The sequence below is a fragment of the Equus quagga genome, chromosome 14 (assembly GCF_021613505.1).
Source record: "Equus quagga isolate Etosha38 chromosome 14, UCLA_HA_Equagga_1.0, whole genome shotgun sequence".
Lineage (NCBI taxonomy): Eukaryota > Metazoa > Chordata > Mammalia > Perissodactyla > Equidae > Equus > Equus quagga.
The window spans coordinates 88,086,731-88,104,728 of record NC_060280.1 but is presented as its reverse complement, the minus strand read 5'-3'; the positions used below and the strand labels follow the sequence as shown (position 1 = coordinate 88,104,728).

The window sequence follows — 17,998 nt, the reverse complement described above, 5'->3', positions numbered from 1 at the left end:
CTGTTTTGATCAAAGCCACGGTCCAATGAGGCAGGATTGTGGAAGTGTAGAGTCCGAATCCTGTGTTCCTAAAAATTTTGGTATTTCGGGCCCAGCCCCATGGCGTAGTGGTTAAGTTTGTGGGCTCTGCTTCGGCGGCCCAGGTTCACAGGTTCAGATCCTAGGCACAGACCTACACTGCTCGTCAGTGGCTGTGACCCACATACAAAATAGAGGAAGATGGGCACAGATGTTAGCTCAGGGCCAATCTTCCTCAGCAAAGAAAAAAAAAAGGTCATGATCTACACCCTCAAGGTCATGACCTCCTGGACGGAAGTCAGAGCTGGGCTCTCAGTCAATTAATAGAAGACCCACCATTCATCTCTTTGTCCACCAGAGGGCGCGCGACCTGTTTTTTCAGCAGCCCGGAAATAGAGTTCATAGACTTTTCCAGACAGAAAAAAAAGGCACATCAGCAATTTTCAGACAATTTTTTTTCTGGGCTGAAGCCTTTGTTCAACCATAAACGAGATAAAAGAGGAGCTGCCTGGTCGAGGGAGGCCTGGAGCCCTGCTCGCTGGGGCGGGCGCTGCTCACACAACTATTTCACACACAAGCCCATCCAGGGCTTCTCGAATTTCGCCAAGGAGCCCTTTTAAGGGAAAAACTTCTCAGGACCCCACTGCCGCCCGAAAGTGTTTTTATTACGTGGTTTCTTAAATATGTGCAAACAGAGGACTGGGTATAAACTCCTTACACGCAGTGACAGCAGCCGGTTGAATGGGACCCCGGGGGGTTGAATATCACCAGTGATGTCAGTCACAGCCCGCCGGTGTGCGGGTGGCCCAGGAGCAGCTGATTCAGGCTGCCCAGCCCACGGGCCACGTGGGAGGCCCGTAAACTGATTCGGGCAGCGCCCTCCCGTTGTCTGGCCCAGATGCACGTGTGTGGTTCCGTGACAAGGTCCCCCGCCCTCCCATATGCAGTATTTCTCAGCCACCAGGGACAGCTGGCACAGGACTGGGCTTTGGTGCCATCAAACCCGGGCTCTGGAACTGCTGAGCATCACAGGTCAGAGGGTGGCCCCTGCCCCATCCAGAACAGGCTCCTTTCCCTCAGATGCAGAAGCAGGTTGATAGGGCTGGCCTGGTGGTATAGCCATGCTGTGGCGGTGTCCCACAGACAAAGTAGAGGAAGATGGGCATGGATGTTAGCTCAGGGCAAATCTTCCTCAGCCAAAAAAAAAAAAAAAAAAAAGCAGGTTGAAAAATCCCACCCATGACCTCACCAACCATTGGGAACCCGAGCCAAACCCCATGACCCCGTTGCTAACGAATGAGGCCCCGGTGGAGGCCAGTGTGACACATCTCAGATCTGGGGGACGCTCCACATTCCGTTGAACTTTGAAGGACGATGAGAAGCGTCCAGTGTTTTCTGTGGCCCGTGGCCCTGGCTCTGGATCTGAGCGCCCCTTGTCCTTTCTCCCTCGCAGCCCTGGGCGACGCTGCGGGCAGAGGCGGCGAGGAGAGGCCCCGGGGTGTGGGGGCCCTGTCCATCGTGCTCCCCATCGGTAAGCATGCTGGTCCTCCCCCGGTCCATGGTCCCCAAGAAAGGACCGCCTGCCCGCCTATGGGCTCTGGCCCACCGTTCCTCCCAGGAATGGGGCAGCCCCGCGCATCCTGTTCATCATCACGGCGCCCCTCTTTCCAGCCTCACTCATGTAACGTAGCTGAGCGCCTGCTGTGTACCGAGCCTGCTTCTGGGCATGGGGGACACGGATGTGACAGACGTAGCCATCCTGCCCCCTCGCAGCTGACGGGGAGCAACATGAGGCAGCTGATGTGTCCGATGGGGGACGTCGGGCCTGTCCGAACCCGGGGGGAGGGGACAGGGGGCGCCGCCCTGAGGGCTGCCCTAAATGACACAGAGCGACCTGGCCCCATCCTCGTCCACACAGAAGGAAAGAGTGAGTCGTGGCCCTGTGTTTAGAGAAAAACTCCATTTCTGGAAAAGTCGTAGCCCGGGTGTGGTTAGGGGGAGACCTGGGGGACCCTCGGTCGTCAGGAGTCTTTGGGGCGAGGCCATAGTCTTCAAGGTAGAGGCGCATTACACTCACAGGTAGGTTTTCTACAATGGGCTAATGTTGCTTTAAATTCATAACAAAAATATTAACACGGGGGACGGCCCGGTGGTTAGCGGTTAAGTTCACACCCTCTGCTTCAGCCACCCAGGGTTCATGGGTTCAGACCCCGGGCACAGACCTACACACCGCTCATCAGCCACGCTGTGGCAGCATCCGATGGATGAAGTAGTGGAAGGTTGGCACAGATGTTAGCTCAAGGCCAATCTTCCTCACCAAAAAAAAAGAAGAAAAAAAAGGGAAGTGAAAAAGAATATTAACAAGTAAAAAGGCCAGGGCACCCGTTGGGTTTCGGGGCCCCGAGCAGCGGGTGACTGGCACCCCTCCCCACAGCGCTGCTCATCGTTCTGTGCTTCGGGACCTTCCTCCTCTGGAAGAACTGGCGGCTGAAGAACGTCAACAGCATCCACTTTGACAACCCTGTGTACCAGAAGACCACGGAGGACGAGGTCCACATCTGCCGCAGCCAGGACGGCTACACCTACCCCTCGGTGAGAGGCCACGTCTGCCCTGAGCGGGCGTGAGGCCCCCAGAGGTGCTCTCACGGTGGGGGAACAGGGACCGTGGGTAAGCCACGAGATCCTAGGCCAGATGTTGACAGAGAACAAGAAGCTGGAAGGGGGTCAGACAGCGTTTTGCGGGCTGGGAGGGCGGGGACGCAGTTGTCGATAAGGGCATCGGGCCGGCCTCCCTGAGCAGGGCGTGTGTGGTGTGCCCAAGGCATAGCCTGTGCAAAGGCCCTGAGGCTGGGTTGTGCCCGGTGTGTGAGGAGAACGGAGGCGGCCAGTGTGGCTGGAGCAGAAAGAGGGAGGAGACCAGAGAAGGGAAGGGATGGGGCAGGTGCTGCAGGACCTTGGTTTTGCTCTGAGTGAGGTGGGAGCCATGGAGGGTTCTGGCACAGGAGGGAGATGGCCTGACTCGGGTGCTCACCAGCGCCCCCTGGTGGCCGTGAGGGGATCAGACTGTGGGGCAGGGGACCAGGCCTGGGTGGGGCCGCAGGGCGGGAGGCGTGGGTGGCCTCTGGCCCTGTTTACCGGCTGTTGGCCTGATGGCTTCCGCTGCTCCTGGTCCTCTTGGCAGAGGCAGATGGTGAGCCTGGAGGATGACGTGGCGTGAGCCTCGGCCTGGAGTCTGGGCCTCCGGAACCGCCATCGGTCAAGGGCAGGAAGAGACTTTCTCCCTGGACCCTTGACCTGCCCCAGCCCTTCCTGAGCCCCCGACGCCCTCCTGTTCGTTCACCGACGGATGCGACCGAGAGCACGGCTGGCGGCCGCGCTGCCTGCCAGAACTTTGTTCTATATATTTATTCGTCTGGGAGGCAGAACGGGCTTCCGACGGCGCCCACGGGACGGCTTGGGGTGGGACTTCTGTCTGTCTGTCTTTCCATCTGAGGGAGAAGAGGAGAAACCGAGTGAGCTGGGGTGCGTGTCTGTCCTCTCCGGGGACGTCTGACCTTCCAGCCTCTCCCACTGGCCCCAGCTGAGGGACTGATGGGTGGAGGGACACAGAGTGAGAAATAAGTGGCTTCGGGCACCGGGGAGCAGGTGCTGCCCACAGGGCCCCAGGCAGCCACTGCGCCCCCTTCCTCCAGCCGGAGCCCCCAAACTCAGGAGTGAGCGTGTCCACCTCCACCTCGCACGTCTTGCTGGATGGCCAGAGTCTGCTGCTCGTCTGCCACCCCCAGGTCAAGATCCAGCCGGGTTTGTGGCCTCCCCTTAAGCCGGGAGGGGACTCCAGTATCGTTGGCGACGTGGCTGAGTCCCGCTTTCTGGGGGTGGCGCCGGCTAAGCCCCAGCCATTCACAAAACCTCGACAGTTTCCAGAGACAGCCTGAGCCACCGATCGCTCTTAATCTTCTATGAAGTGCCTGACACCGGGTTCCTGCGCTGGGGACGGCAGCCTGCGGCCCCCACAGCATCCTCCCAGCCGGGGGGCTGCCAGGCCCGGCCCCCGCCCCCGCTCCCACTCCCTCCGGGCCTCCTTGCACTTTTCAGCCCAGAGTCGCACACTGTGTAAAGCCGACGTCCGTGTGGTTGCTTGGCACTATTTCCCTTTGCTTGGACCGGCCCAGGCCAGTGACCCAGTGCTTCAAAGCCAAGATCGGGACGCTGGCTAGTGTCACCACGTCTATGCAGATGCCCTCGAGCCATTAATTTCCCCGACATGACTGTTGTCATGGATGGGTGACCATCTGAACCGTGCACAGCGGTCCAGCCCTGCCACATGTCCCTTGGCTCTGTCACTTTACGGGACTTCTGAAACCAAAATTCTTTCTGCAGGTGTCACCTGTGTGGCTGCATTTATGACCGAAGAGACGGGGGTGGGGGGAGATTGTCAATTATTCACTACCCAACCACGAAACACTGTGCCCCCCCCACCCCGAGGGAAACTGTGAAACCTGTTGTCTGTCTGAAGCTGTAAATAAACCGTGTCCAGAGCAGGGGGCGGGTTTTGTGATATTTGCACTTTGTATATTGGTTGAAACATTTATCACTTATATATATATGAAAAAAAGAGCTATTTATTTTTGCAAACCCCAGTTGCTGCGTTGGCTTGCCGACCTCCCGGGGCTCATTGTCTCCGAGATGCCTCGTCTTTCTGTACAAAGGTTATTCGTGCCGCCCTGCGCCCTGCTCTCCGGAGAATCGGGTCCGTGTTGTATATATGGTTGCTGGGGGCGTCGGTGTCGCTTTTGGAACCGCTGTATAGAATGTTTTTATAGCCTGAGTGTCTTCCTGTGAGGGATGAAATTTCTTAAATGAACCATTTGGCTTAAACCTGCTTTTGTCTTTTGTTCACTCCCTTCCTCCGTCTGTTAATGGGCTGGACTCCCCCACAGAAAGATCTGGAAATGGAATGTCTCCCCAGAGCTCAGGACAGGCTGCAGGCTCCCGGGGTGGGTGCCACAGTTCCCCGGGGGGTGACACCATGCTCAGCTAGGGGCATGTTCCCTCCTCCCTCCCGCTCTGCTGGGCGCCTCACTGAGTTAGGGTTTTGCTTGGTCTCGCTCATTCATTCATTGAACAAACAGGTATTAGGCACCTGTGGTGTGCCAGGTCCTGGTCTAGGCACGTGGGACACTGCAGTGAATCAAAGTGCCTGAGAGTCTGTGCCCTCAAGGAGCTGACATTCTGGAAGGGGAAACAGATACACACAATTACTATATGTTCGAAGAATGTTCTAGAAGAATATTAAACGGCAATGGGAGGGAGAAGTGACAGGCTGGGAGGGGACTCCTTTATTTAGGGAGGGGTTCTCTAAGAAGGTGACATTTGAGCTGAGTCCAGAAGAATAAGAACTGGCCGGGTGAGGATCTGGGGGGAGAAAGAGCGATTTTGGGCTGGGACCCCCCTGCCCCATCAGCCTGTAAGCAATCTTTCTAAGGACTCTTCCCCTTGAAACCTTGGGCCCCCGGAGTGGTTGGTGTGGAGTGGTTGGTTCTTTAAGAACAAGACAAAGGATGAAAATGGGGCTATTGAATTCATCACTAAGATACAGAAAATGAAGACATTTCTCAGCACCAACCGGAAGTGCCTGCGGGTCTGGCTCCATGTTCCGTCGTGGGAACATCTGGCCGGAGCCACGGGTGTCCGTGCCCTGCAGGCCACCCAGCACACCCCCCACCCCGTCCTCTCGTGCACCCCAGCTCTACCCGGGCCCGGGCCTCGGGGGCGTTTCGGACCCCCGCCTGTCAGGAGGTGAGTGAAACCACACACAGTCTCGGTGCATCAGTGGGGTCAGGTCAGGGACATGGCAGGTCACTGGACAGAAAGAACCGAATCCAGGGAACTAAGTCTGGAGGGGGAAATAGGGCTGACCACCAGACGGCACCTGTCGCTTGCTGGGATGGCGGTAACGTAGAACACAACACGATAACACGTGCCGGTGAGGATGTGGGGACATCGGAACCCTTTGCGCTGTTGGGGGGAATGCAAATGGGTGTGGGCGCTGTGGGAAACGTGGTGGTCCCACGAAAAACTGAAAACAGAATTAGCATCAGATCCAGCAATTGTACTTCTGGGTGCATACACCCCAAAGAATTGAAAGCAGGGGCTCAGATGGACACTTGTACGCCCGTGTCCACAGCAGCGTGACCCCCAGTTGCCAAGAGGTCCACCCACGGATGGATGGACACACCAAATGTGGTCCAGCCGGACAGGGGAATTTTGCTCAGCCTTAAAAAGGCAGGGAGTTCTGCCCCACGCCACACCATGATGACCCTGGAGGACATTATGCTGAGTGGAATAAGCCAGACACAGGAGGCCAGATGCTGTGTGATTCCACCCACAGGAGGTCCCCAGAGGAGGCACATCCACAGACACAGGAAGGAGAAGATGGGGCCGGGGCCTGGGGGAGGGGGAGTCAGTGTTTCATGGGGACAGAGCTTCAGTTTGGGAAGATGAGAACATTCTGGAGATGGATGGTGGGGATGGCGGCACAACCATGTGAATGTGCTTAATGCCAAGTGTACAGAACTTTGCACTGAAAAATGGTTAAGATGGTACCTTTTATGCGTATTGGCCCACAGTTAAAAATAATGCTAAATAACGATAACTTTTTAAAAGAGCAAACGGAGGTCAATGAGGCAGCCAGAAATAGGCAGCGGAGGAAGCGGGGACGTTCCTGGAGCCAGGAGGTGTGGCAGCCGCGGAGGATCCACTGTCGGCGGCACAGAGAGAGGGAGAAAGACCGCAGCCTCTCCCCGGGGCCCCCCCGCCAGCGCCCCCCACTTGCTGGACCGGCGGGACCCGGGCCCCTGCCTCACAGGCCGCATCAGGAGAGAGCAGGAGCCGACCGAGGAGCCGGCCACCGTGCGCGGGGACAGCGAGGCGGGCCGCCGGGTGGAGCTGGGCGAGCTCGGGCCCCTCAGAGCCTCAGTTTCCCCCTCCGGGCCCTGGGAGCGCGGGCGGGGGAGGCGGCGGGGCCTGCGGTCTGCTCGGTGGCCACAGGGTGGCACTTCCGTCCTTCCCTCCGCCGGGTCCTGGGACGCGGCCAGCAGGCCCGGGGCGGCCGCGCGCTCGATAATCGGGCGATGGGCCGCGCTCATGCTCGGCCGCGCGGCAAAGGCGGCACAGCCCGGGGCGGGCGGGGCGGGCCGGTGTCCGGTGTCCGCGGAGAACCTTCTGGGCTCCTTCCCGGGCGCGGGGTCGCGAGGGCGGCCGTGTGACGCGCGGGCGGAGGGGAGGGGGCGGCCTGGGAGGGCCACCGGGCGCGGATCCCCTCTCGGGCTGCGGTCCCCTGGGCTCGTAGGGGGTCCCCAGTGAAAGGCGCGGATGGCACCCGGATGAGATGCGACCCCTGGACGTCGTCCAGCGCCCACCCAAAGGGGCTGGTCCCGCGGGGCGGGGCAGTCTGCCCCCCCAGGACGGGGTCTCCGAGGGCGCAGCGCCTCTGGCAGGGGCTGGGCGGTGGGAGGAAGCTGCTCCCCCGTCGGACGCCCCCAGTGTCCTCCGCGGGCCCCCCGCCCTCCCAAACCGCAGCTGCCTGCGGCGAGTCAGGCTGGAGCCCGGGGCCTGAGTCCAGGTCCGCGGGGGAAAGGGGGGCGGCCCACCACCCCCCGCCCTGCGCCGCCCGCCCCTCCCCGGGTGGGGTCCGCGCCACACGCCCCACCCGCCCCACCCCCCGCACATGCAGGGACCGGAGAGCCGCCCAGGGTTTTGAATGCGCAGCGGGAGTGGGCTCGGCCCCCAGGACTCGTGGGTCCCGTCCAGCCCCTCTCCCGGCAGCTCGGGTTTCAGCGCGGCTTCCTGCCCTTGGCCGAGGGGCTCCCTCCTTCCCGAGCCCCACCCTCCCCGCCCGGCTGCTCCGCTCACCCAGCCTCCCCTCCCAGCTGTGCTCTGGACAGAGGGGTGAGCTTGGGGGTTCATCGCGGGAGGTCCCCTAGTTAGGCAGGGCGTCTGTACTGACCTGTGTCAAGAGGCTGGCATCAGCCTCCCTTTTTCTGCACCCCAACTCTGGGGCCCCCCTGGAATCTGAAAACCCTCCCATGGTTCACTGTGGACTGCAGGCCTGGCGTGATCCAGCCTCACGGCCTGGCAGTTCCCTCCGTGCTGGCCTCTTTGCTGTCCTTCACTGCCCGCCTTTGCACTTGCTGTTCCCTCTGCCTGGATCACTCTCCACACTTTGTCCCCTGGGGGCTCAGGTCTGGGCTGAGGCCTCCTACGGTCTCCCCACAAACAGCGACAGCGTTGATGGCTAACAGATGCTCTCATTCATAGGTCGGGCTTAGGAGACAGCCTCTGGATCCGGTTCAAACCCCAGCTCTGCCACCATCAGCTACAAAACCTTATACCAACAGCTTGACCTCTCTGTGCCTCAGTCTTGTCCCCTGTAAGGAAACAGACCGGGCACACGGCACCCACGTGACCCCAGTTCGTCATGGCCTCCACTGGAGTGTGGCTCCTTGAAGTGGGGCCTGGCAGGGCTCAGACGCCCAGTCCACATTTCTGAGTCACTCAGGGGAGGCCGCCAGAGGGCCTGGGGCCTCCCTGAGGGGGCACCAGCGCAGGCCACACCCAGAGGGTGCCCGGGAACCCAAGCATCGTGTCAGTGCCCCATGACCAGTCCCCCAGCCTCTCCCCGCCACACTTGGGGGAGGGGCACTGTGCAGGTACCCCCTTGGCAGCAGGCGGGCCAGGGGTATGGATTTCTGACCCCACGCCCCGCACAGCAGTGACTTTCAGTACCGGGGCCTCAGCCCCTTCATTACCCTTTGGGGCCCTTCGTCACCCTTTGGGGCCCCACTAGGGGCGGGCGTGAATTCCAGCCCTCGCTTCCTCTCTCTACCTGGGTGACCTTGGACAAGGGCAGCCGCCTCCAGGGCTGTTTCTCATCTGAGACGTCAAGATGCTCCGCCACAGAGCCCAGGGTCCCCCTGCCAGGCCCAGGCTCCAGGGGCATCACTGTCCTGTGACTTTGGGCGAGTGGCTGGACCATGCTGTGCCTCAGTTTCCCCATCCATAAACTGGAAACTCCTCACTGGTTTGGGATGGTGCTGGACAGTGAGCGCAGGGCCGGTGCTGGCTTGAGGGGGTGCAGAGGAGAAACGGGGGTCGGCGTGGGGCCCAGGCTGAGTTCCGTAGGCACGGGGCCAGTGACTGGTTCCCCCCCCGACCCGGTGCTGGGGATGTGATTCTGGCTCCCACCCCTGCAGGCCGAGCCAGGGCTCGGCCTGCCTCTGGCCAGCCTCCAGGGTCCAGGGAAGAGCTGGTCACCCCCAGGGCCGGCCCTCGGAGGGGGACAGGCGGGGGCGGGGCGTGGGGAGGCTGCAGGCTGTCCGGGCGGCCGGCCAGCCGGGCAGTGAGTCAGGACGCAGGCATGCCGAGGGCCAGGCCGCTCCCGACCCTGTGGGCTCGGCGCCTCCCTGAGCCGCCCACCGCGTTCCTCAGCCACTTGCTCAGTCCCCGGGGCTGCCCACGGGGACGCGGACCCGGCCCCCGAGCCTGGCTTCATGCAGCCCCCTGGAGCCCCCTCTTCCTGGGGAGACCGGGCACCAAGCAGGCCAGCTCCTCCCTGGCCCCCCGCCAAGCACACAGCGGGGGGGCTGCTGGGGAGGGAGTACAGGTCCAGGGCGGCTGCAGCACCCCCAGGCCTGTGTCCTCCCCAGGCACTCGGCGCCTGCAAGCTTGTTTGAACTGCAGAGAAATTTGCCCCTCGCCCATCCTAGGACCCCCAGCTGGGCCAGGTCCACCCCGGCACCCTCACTCCTGCGGGTGAGCAGCTGGAGGCCGGCTGTGTCTCAGGGATGGCCACCAAGGTGACAGCAGCTGCCAGCTGACCACGGCGCATGAATGACTGGTTCTGGCTGCAGCCGCAAGGCGGGGGGGCAGCCTGGGGTGTGTGGCCCCCAGGTTGTGGTGATCGGGGTGCACTCCTGGCTTCTAGAGGATGCAGGCCAGGGCTGCTGCTAAATGTCCTACGATGTCCAGGACAGCCCCCACAGAGGATGACCGGCCCCAAGGGCCCGAGGGCTGGGGGGAGCCCTGGTCCAGGTCAGGTCTTTTTGGAGGCCGATGGAATGAAGCGGGGGCTCTGCTCCCATCTCGCGCCACAAAAGACTCTGTGGACCCTGACAATGAAAACAGCCCCTGAAGCCTTCTGTGGACATTGACTTGACCGTGTACAGCCAGGTCCGTGGTGTGAAAGCAGGGCCTCTGAAGTTCTGGAATCTTCCTTCAGGAGCCCAATGGACTGGGCTTCTTGCAGTTCAGAGACGGACTAATGACCTCTCTTTTGGGGGGCCATCTCCCCAGAGCCTGACAGGCAGCCTTCTTGGCCCTAGGACCTCCAAGGGTCACCGGAATGGACTGGTTTTAGTGCCCACTTGTGCTCAGGTGCTGCTAGAACTTACTGCTCCCCCGGCCTAGAATGCCCCTGACTGAAAAATACTGATCACACTTACTGTGAACAACTCAGCTGTACAGAGGTGCACACAACCCAACACCCAGAGGTTCACATAACTAACAAAGCTGCTGGCTTCAGGCGAGGCTGTATCCAGGAGGCAAGTGGTGTTGAGGGGACCCTACTTCCCACTCTCTACCCTCAGGCAGGCGAGCTCCGAGCCTCTCACTCTTGGTAGTACCCCAATCACTGAGGATGGAGGATAAGTGAACACATCGACTGGCTGGCCCAGGCCTGGGTTGCGTGGTGAATCAGTGAGGGTTTACTTTGGCTGTTTGTGACAGAAAATAACAAAATAACAACAGCACACACAAGATAGTTTAGACCCCCGCCCCCAAAAAGTTCAGTGCTGATAGTCGGCTCCCCCAATCATCAGGGAATCAGGCTCCTATCATCCCTACAGGACTGTGCCCTCCTTAAGCGTGGCAATGTGGCTGCCAGGGCTCTAGCCATCACACCCAAGTTCCAGAAAATAGAGGGGAGGGGAAAAAAGGAGTGTACTCCCTTGCCTTTTAAGGATCCTTTTAGAAGACTCAAAACACTTCCACTTACATTTCATTGGCCTGAACTTAGCTGCAATGGAGGCTGGGAACTGTTGTGTTTTGACTGAACAGCTAAAAGTGTTACTCTCTCCTTAGTAAGGAGGGAGGAGAGCAAATATTAGCGAGGTGACCAGTGGTCTCTGACACACAGCCTGGAGCCAGGGGTGGGCCCTTACACTCTTCATGACTGACTCATCCTTCCCAAAGCTGCCCTGAGATCCTCCTGACCAGGGTCCCCCGCACGCTGGACTTGCTCCGGCTCCAGGGCGGCACCTGATCGCTGCTGACTCCTGCCCCGGCCGAGGGGATCCTTGTGCCCTGCCTCTGTGTCTGGGGTTCCTCGCACAGTCCTGGGTACACAGTGGCGCTGAAACATGTGCCCAGGACAGATAAAAAGGGGCCGAACTTGAATCGCAAGTGATCAAGACCTAGATTCTAGCTGTCACTGTTTCCTGCGGTGCTGTGTGTCCGGTGTTTGTCAGAGACGGGAAGTCACGGGCCTGCGACAGTTAAGACATTCGATCTGGTCACCCAGACGAGGCCAGGGCAGCGCCTGAGGGCGAAATCGGGAGCAGGGGACGGGGGGAGAAACCCAGTAAAAAGCTCATTGACGGGTAAATATATCATTTTAAGCTGGTCCCAGCACAGAGGCACCGAGCACCCACCGTGCTGACTGCCGCGTGCAAGGCTGCTGGCTACCACTCGGTGTCCACCAGGCTCCACAGATAGTCGCTGACGAATTTCTTGGAGAGCTGGGTGCCGTCCAGGTGGAGCGGCTGGGCGACGCTGGGGCCGTGATGGACTGAGGGCACAGATGTAAGGAAGCCAGCCCCCGCGGCCCTCCCCGCGGCCCCGCAGGTGGGGAGACTGCCTTGAAAAAAGTTTTCCTCAGCCATTTGGAGACTCAAACAAACTCTGGTGAACCAAAGTTCAACTCTGGTAATGCACTATTTTTTTAAAAATCGTGGTAAATATACATAACGTAAAATTTACCATCGTAAGCATTTTTAAGTGTCTAGTTCAGAGGCGTTAAGCACGTTCACATTGTTGTGCAACCATTACCACCATCTGTCTCCAGAACCTTCTTATCTTCCCAAATTGACACTCTGTCCCCATTAAACACCAACTCCCCCTCCCCCACCTTCTACTTCCTGTCTCTATGACTGTGACTCCTCTAGGGACCTCCTGTGGGTGGAATCAGACAGTATCTGTCTTTTTGTGACTGGCTTCTGTCACTTAGCTTAATGTCCTCAGGGTTCGTCCACATTGGAACATGTGTCAGACTTCCTTCCTTTTTAAGGCTGCGTAATATTCCACTGCCTGGCCGGACCACTTCTTGTCTATCCCCACAGTTGCTGGTGGACACCTGGGTTGCTTCCGCCTTTTGGCTCTTGTGAAACCACACTGCTAGGAACATGGGAGCACAAACAGCTATTCAAGTCCCTGCTTTTGACCTTTTGGGTGTTTATCCCCAGAAGTGGCATTCATGGTGGGACCATATGGTAATCCCACGTGTCATGTGCAGGATCTGCCGTGCTGTTCTCCACAGCGGCCGCACCATGTTACACGCCTGCCCACCCTGCACAGGGGCCCACTTTCCCCACAAAGGATACTGCCTTTGACCATCCCCGGCTCACACTCATAATCCCACTCGATCTTGCTGATTCGGTGATAAAGTTGAGCCACGTACCTGTACAAGGACAAAAACAAAAAGGAGGAGAGAAAGTTACCTCAGGGTCCACTCCAACTGTGGGAATGAACACACACACAGACACGCAGGCATGCACTCACTCATGCGCTGGTGGCACCTACACGGCTGAAGGGATGGTGACCGTTGTGTCCTCGTCCACGTCCCTCTCCTGTCTTTCCAGGTCGGCCTCAATGTCTCTGAGCTCCTCGAGCTCTCTGGTGAGCTGAGTGCAGCAGGCAGTTAAGGAGCCCTTGCTTTGGAGGGAGGGCTACCCCTGTGCTACCACCACTTCACTGGGCCCAGGGCCTCCGGCTCCAAGCACGTTTCTATTTTTTTTTTTTTTTTTTTGGTGAGGAAGATTGTCGCTGAGCTAACATCTGCGCCCACCTTCCTCTATTTTGTATGTGGGATGCTACCATGGCATGGCTCAATGAGCGGTGTGTGGGTCCATGCCTGGGATCCAAACCTGTGAACCCTGGGCCGCTGAAGCAGAGTGTGCAAACTTAACTTCTACACCACCAGGCCAGCCCCACCAAGCACATTTTCCAGTGTGAACGAGCTCTCGCCCCCTGGGGCAGGCTGAGGCTCGCGGCTGCGTGCGCGCGGGAAAGGATATAGGAGGCTGGCCTTCAGACGGGAGTCCTCCTCGCTGGCCTTCTGAAGCTCGGCCTCCAGCTGCTGCAACTCAGTGCCGCCCCGTTGCGCCTGCTCCTTCGCATCCAGAAGGCCCTGGGCCACCTCCTTCTCCACAGCCAGGATCTCTGCAGGCCGGAGAGAAGGCTGAGACCCCTCGCCCCGGGCGGCCCCCCAGAGGCTGTCCCTGCCCCAGGAGAGCCCCCTGCAGCCTAGACCACCCCGTCGACAGCAGTGTCCCCATGAGCTCCCTGCCCTGCTTGTGTGGTCTCCAAACGCCCCCTGGCTGGTTCTTCCAACCTCGCCTGAGTGCTTCCATTTCACGAAACACATCTGAATCCACCAAAAAAATAATGATAATAGAACCCAGTGCTTCTGCGCACACCTCATCTCATCCACAATGTCACAGACCAGCCTGTTGCCTGAGCAAGAAGCCTGGGACTGGCTCGCTTTCTGCATCCAGTTGGTCACCAGGCCTGGCAGGTCCCCCTTGCTTCCTGAGGCTGGTCCTTGTTCCTGCAGAGCCAACAACAGCCCCCTCGGAGCGCTTCTCTGGCCTCTCCCGGTTCCAACCTGCCAACCCTCTCTGCTCTCTGCCCCCGAGTGGCTGCATTAGAGGCCCAGTGTGACGTCACTCCCTGCTCAGAGACCTGCCATGGCTCCCCAGGGTCTCCAGGACAAGGCCCGGGCACCTCTGGCACTTCACCGTCCCCGCCAGCCTCCTTCCTGCCTCTGTGTCACCGCACCATGTGCTTCTCTCTCCGCTGTGGCCACAGAGACGCCTCACAGGCCACGTTTTTCACAGTCCTGGGCCTCGGCTCTTCCTTATGGGATGCCCTGGGGTTCCTGGCGGCCGGCACACTGTTCCCAGCCTTCCAGACCTCCTGGGAGATGCCCGACTCAGGCAGTGGGGCATCTCCTCCCTCCTGGGGCAGGACTCTGCTCCATGACGGCCCCTACCACAGTCAACTATTTCTCCGTCGAGTCAGAGATGCCGTCTCATAGCCGCCATACAGCGCCAGCACCTCCTCAGAATAAACACGTGTTGAACAAAACATCCCGAAAGATCGCAAACACCTCAAGAAGGTCACCGTGCTCCTTCCCACGGAGTCAGAGAAAGCTGCCACCTTGGAGGAGACACAGATGAAAACGCCCCCAAAGGGCCAGCATTTACATGTTTACGAACCTCCACGAAGTCAATGTTCAATCGAAGCACCGCCTGTATGGGGTTGTGCAAATTTCCACACACCCAGCCCCTCTCGAAGGCTCTCCGGCCCCCGAAGCAGCCACTTTCAACTCTTCGCTGTTTTCTCTGGCAACAACCTTCATATTTCTGCATAATCTGCTTACGCTGCTATTTCTCGGTTTGTCTGCTCTAGCCGGGCCTGCTGACTTCCTGCCGGGAGAGCGAGGGTCTGGCTCTCTGCCGCAGCCTCCTGCCCCTTCCCCACCCACCCTCCTGACAGACAAGCAAGTCTCAAGGTGCCGCGGGGTGACCCGGGAGCCCCTACCCAGGGCACCCCCACATCCCTCTGAGGGCGGCTTAACCCCAGACCCCCCTTTGAGAGGTGAAGCACAGAAGCCCAAGGAGGTTCAGTGGCCTCTCCACAGGCACTGAGCTGCGAAGCTGGGATCTGAACTGGATGCGGGGTGGGTTTTTTTTTTTTTTTTTGGTGCGGAAGACTGGCCCTGACAGAACATTTGAGCCAATCTTCCTCTATTTTGTATGTGGGATGCCGCCATAGTGTGGCTTGATGAGCGGTGCATAGGTCTGCACCCAGGATCTGAACTCATGAACCCTGGGCCCCTGAAGCAGAGCATGTGAACTTAACTGCTACACAACCGGTCCAGCCCTCAAACTGGATCCTTTTGATCAAAGTCCGGGCTCCCTAGAACACTGACTCTAATTCCCCTAGCCTCAATCCATCTGTTCTGCTAAAACCCAGGCTGGGTCATGCTGATCTTCTCCTCAACCATAGAAAGGGTGGAGAGAGGGGGAAAGAAAGAAGAGAGAAGGAGGGAGGAGGAGGAGAAAAGAGGGGAAGACTCTGACGGGGACACTCATCATGCTTACTCTACCTCCGAACTCCTCCTGGGGCTCCCAGGCCAGGCAGGGTCTGGCCCCGCTGACCTCACCTTCTACCACTTTCTCCTGAGTCTTCAGGCGCATCCTCACCTCCCGACCTCTGCCTCTGCAGTCCCCTCTGCCAGGAACACTGTTCTCTTGAGCTACCCCAGGGCTAGCCCCCAGGTCATGCGAGTTTCAACCCAGAGGGCACGTCCTCGTAAAATGTAAGGCATTAAAACTCCTGGCACAAAACCACTGTGGAAAACTCCATGACGGTTCCTCCAAAAATTAAACATCCAACTACCATTTGAGCCACTTCTGGGAAAATACGAAAAGGAATTGAAAGCAGGGACTCAGATACTGGTACACCCGTGTTCACAGCAGCGTGACTCACAATATGCAGAGGTGGAAGCAACCTGAGAGTCCACTGATGGATGAACGGATACACAAGAGGTGGTCCTCCATACAATGGAACATTAGCGAGCCTTAAAAAGAAATTCGGACACAGGCTACACCATGCAGCAACCCCGAGAATACAGCGCTAAGTGAAAGAAGCCAGACACCATGGACCAATATTGCCTGATTCCACTTACAGGGGGAACCTAGAAGAGTCAAATTCATAGAGACGGCAGCTGGAATGGTGGGTGCACGGGGCTGGGAGGGGGATGGGGAGTTTACGGGGACAGAGTTGCTGTTTGAGAAGATGAGAAAGTTCTGGAGACGGATGGTGGGGATGGCTGCACAGCCGTGGGAGCGTACTTAACGCCACTGGGCTGGGACCACAGGGCTCATAAATTAGCTGAAATCCAGGTTGGAGGCCCTGGGGAGAGGCTGGGTCTAGCCCTCTCAGTGTTAAGACATTTACTAGCTGAGCTTTTTTCCCCTTTAAAAGTCTTACATTTGATGGTGTCTTACATTTAACCCGCAACATAGCGCCGGCTCCCCCACCTCCGACTTGCGGCTACAACAGCCGCGTCCTTTACAAGGCCTTCGCTGACCCCGCCCCCAAACATCCCCGCTCCTTCCTACACAGCCTCGCTCTTCTCCGCAGCCCATCGCCCCCCGACATACCCATTCTTCTCCTTCAGCCTCTCTCCTCTCCCCCAACAAAGCAGCACCCCCCAAGGTCTTCTGTCTGTTTCGTCCCCGCTGCCATCCCAGGGCTGGCGTTCTGCCTGGCACGCAGCAGGTGCTCAGGAGAACATCTGAACAACTTCAGCAATCGGGGATGCTGGGATCCCTGAGCCCCAAATGCAACCCCGGGTCCCCCAGCCCCAGCCCCAATTGCAACCCTGGGTCCCCCAGCCCCCACCCCAATTGCAACCCTGGGTCCCCCAGCCCCCGCTCGCGGGATGCTCAGAATGGGGCCAGAATGGAGCTCCTCTATCACCGCTAAACCCCTGGGAGGCGGCTGGTGCCCTGAAGCCCATTTCACGGGCGGGGAAACTGAGGCTCAGCGGGGGCAGCGCGCACCTCCCGGTCCCCCCAGGGATGAGGGCAGGGGATGCGGGGGCCCGGCGGGGGTGGGGGGTGGGGTTCGAGGCCCGGGCCCCGGCCTCACCTCGCAGCCGCTGCTCGGCACCGTCTTGCGTCTCCAGCAGCCGCTCCACCACCTGCTCGTGTCGCCCCAGCAGCCGCCGGTGCTGCGCCTCGGCGCGGTTGGCGCCCAGCAGGCTCAGCAGCCCCTGGCTCACCTCCTCCATGTCTCGGAAAGCCGCCATGACTACGCGGGGCCAATCCCGCGCGAATTCAACTGCCCGGGGGTCCCGCCCCCTTCCCGGGGAGCCCCGCTTCCATTGGCTTGATCCTCCGTCAGTCATCAGCCGATGGGGGCGAGCCGCGGCAGGTCTGGCCTGGTGCGCCTGCGCCGGCTTCTCTGTCAGTCATCGGCAACGGCCAATCGGCGCTGGTAGGGGGCGCGCCCGGGAGGCCTGCCGGCTGCGCCTGCGCAGGGTGGTAAGCGGATGCAAGAGGCCGGAGCTGTTTATTTCTGCTTAGGTCCAGCGCCTGCGGGTGGCGTGCAAGGTGGCCTTCTGGGGCGAAGATGGGGGCTGCTTCTCGTGGAGCTGACGTTCTGCAGTGCATGGGGGTCTCACCATAAACATTATAAATAAGTAAATTGCATAGGAGGCCGCATAGCAAAATGGAGTCTGCAACCAGGTGGATGGAGTTCGAATCTCAGCTTTGCCACTTAATAGCTGCGTTACGTGGGCAAATTACTGCGCCTCACTTTCCTCCTCAGTAAAATGAGGGCCATAGTAGTGACTCCTTTAGAGTGGGTGTGAGGATTAAGTGAGGACAGTACCCGGTATTCAATATGCCCTATATAGGCGTTCAGTGAATCACACATAGGATGCCAGCCGGTGAGGTGCCCACCTCGCACCCAACAGCATGCTGTGTTCGGGGTTACAACAGTGGAAAATAAAGGGCTCGCTTTTGTGACATGTTTGTGAAACTGAGGTGCAGAAATCAATTCAGCAGATCACGACCAGCGTTTTCTACAAAACACAATGGGAAAAAAATCACTGCATTGTGTATGGAAAGTT

At 59.2% G+C, this 17,998-nt stretch overlaps 2 protein-coding genes and 1 long non-coding RNA gene across 4 annotated transcripts in view; 1 reads left to right on the top strand and 2 right to left on the bottom strand.

The window, feature by feature from the left end:
* The window catches only part of LDLR (low density lipoprotein receptor), a 29,572-nt gene extending 24,676 nt beyond the window's left edge, over positions 1–4,896 (top strand). Inside the window, exons 16-18 of the mRNA XM_046685230.1 lie at positions 1,472–1,549; positions 2,453–2,610; positions 3,200–4,896. Of these exons, the coding sequence (XP_046541186.1) occupies positions 1,472–1,549; positions 2,453–2,610; positions 3,200–3,235 (272 nt within the window). The 3' untranslated portion in view covers positions 3,236–4,896. The remainder of the gene's footprint in view (positions 1–1,471; positions 1,550–2,452; positions 2,611–3,199) is intronic.
* Positions 4,746–8,443, bottom strand: LOC124252107 (uncharacterized). Its single transcript, XR_006891914.1, has 3 exons — positions 8,027–8,443; positions 5,162–5,250; positions 4,746–4,854 (listed from the first exon to the last, which is right to left on the bottom strand). It is a non-coding gene; the product is annotated as an uncharacterized LOC124252107 (long non-coding RNA).
* Positions 8,444–10,758: 2,315 nt separating this feature from the next.
* Positions 10,759–17,173, bottom strand: SPC24 (SPC24 component of NDC80 kinetochore complex). 2 transcript variants are annotated; one of them, XM_046685988.1, is made up of 6 exons: positions 17,014–17,173; positions 13,368–13,512; positions 12,874–12,978; positions 12,675–12,751; positions 11,727–11,863; positions 10,759–11,614 (listed from the first exon to the last, which is right to left on the bottom strand). In XM_046685988.1, the coding sequence occupies exons 1-5, from the start codon at positions 17,171–17,173 to the stop codon at positions 11,757–11,759; spliced, it is 594 nt and encodes a 197-aa protein (XP_046541944.1). In that variant the 3' UTR covers positions 10,759–11,614; positions 11,727–11,756. The 2 variants fall into 2 exon arrangements, with proteins under 2 accessions (XP_046541944.1, XP_046541943.1); XM_046685987.1 differs by having other exon boundaries at positions 10,759–11,863.
* Between the last annotated feature and the right edge of the window lie 825 nt (positions 17,174–17,998).

Coding starts and splice junctions, on each gene's coding strand:
- SPC24 (XM_046685987.1), bottom strand. CDS start 17,173: ATGGCGGCTTTCCGAGACATGGAGGAGGTGAGCCAGGGGCTGCTGAGC. Junction 13,513..17,013: donor TGCCGAGCAGCGGCTGCGAG/GTGAGGCCGGGG, acceptor TCCGGCCTGCAG/AGATCCTGGCTGTGGAGAAG. Junction 11,864..12,674: donor GCCGGGGATGGTCAAAGGCA/GTATCCTTTGTG, acceptor CTGTGCCCTCAG/TCCATCACGGCCCCAGCGTC.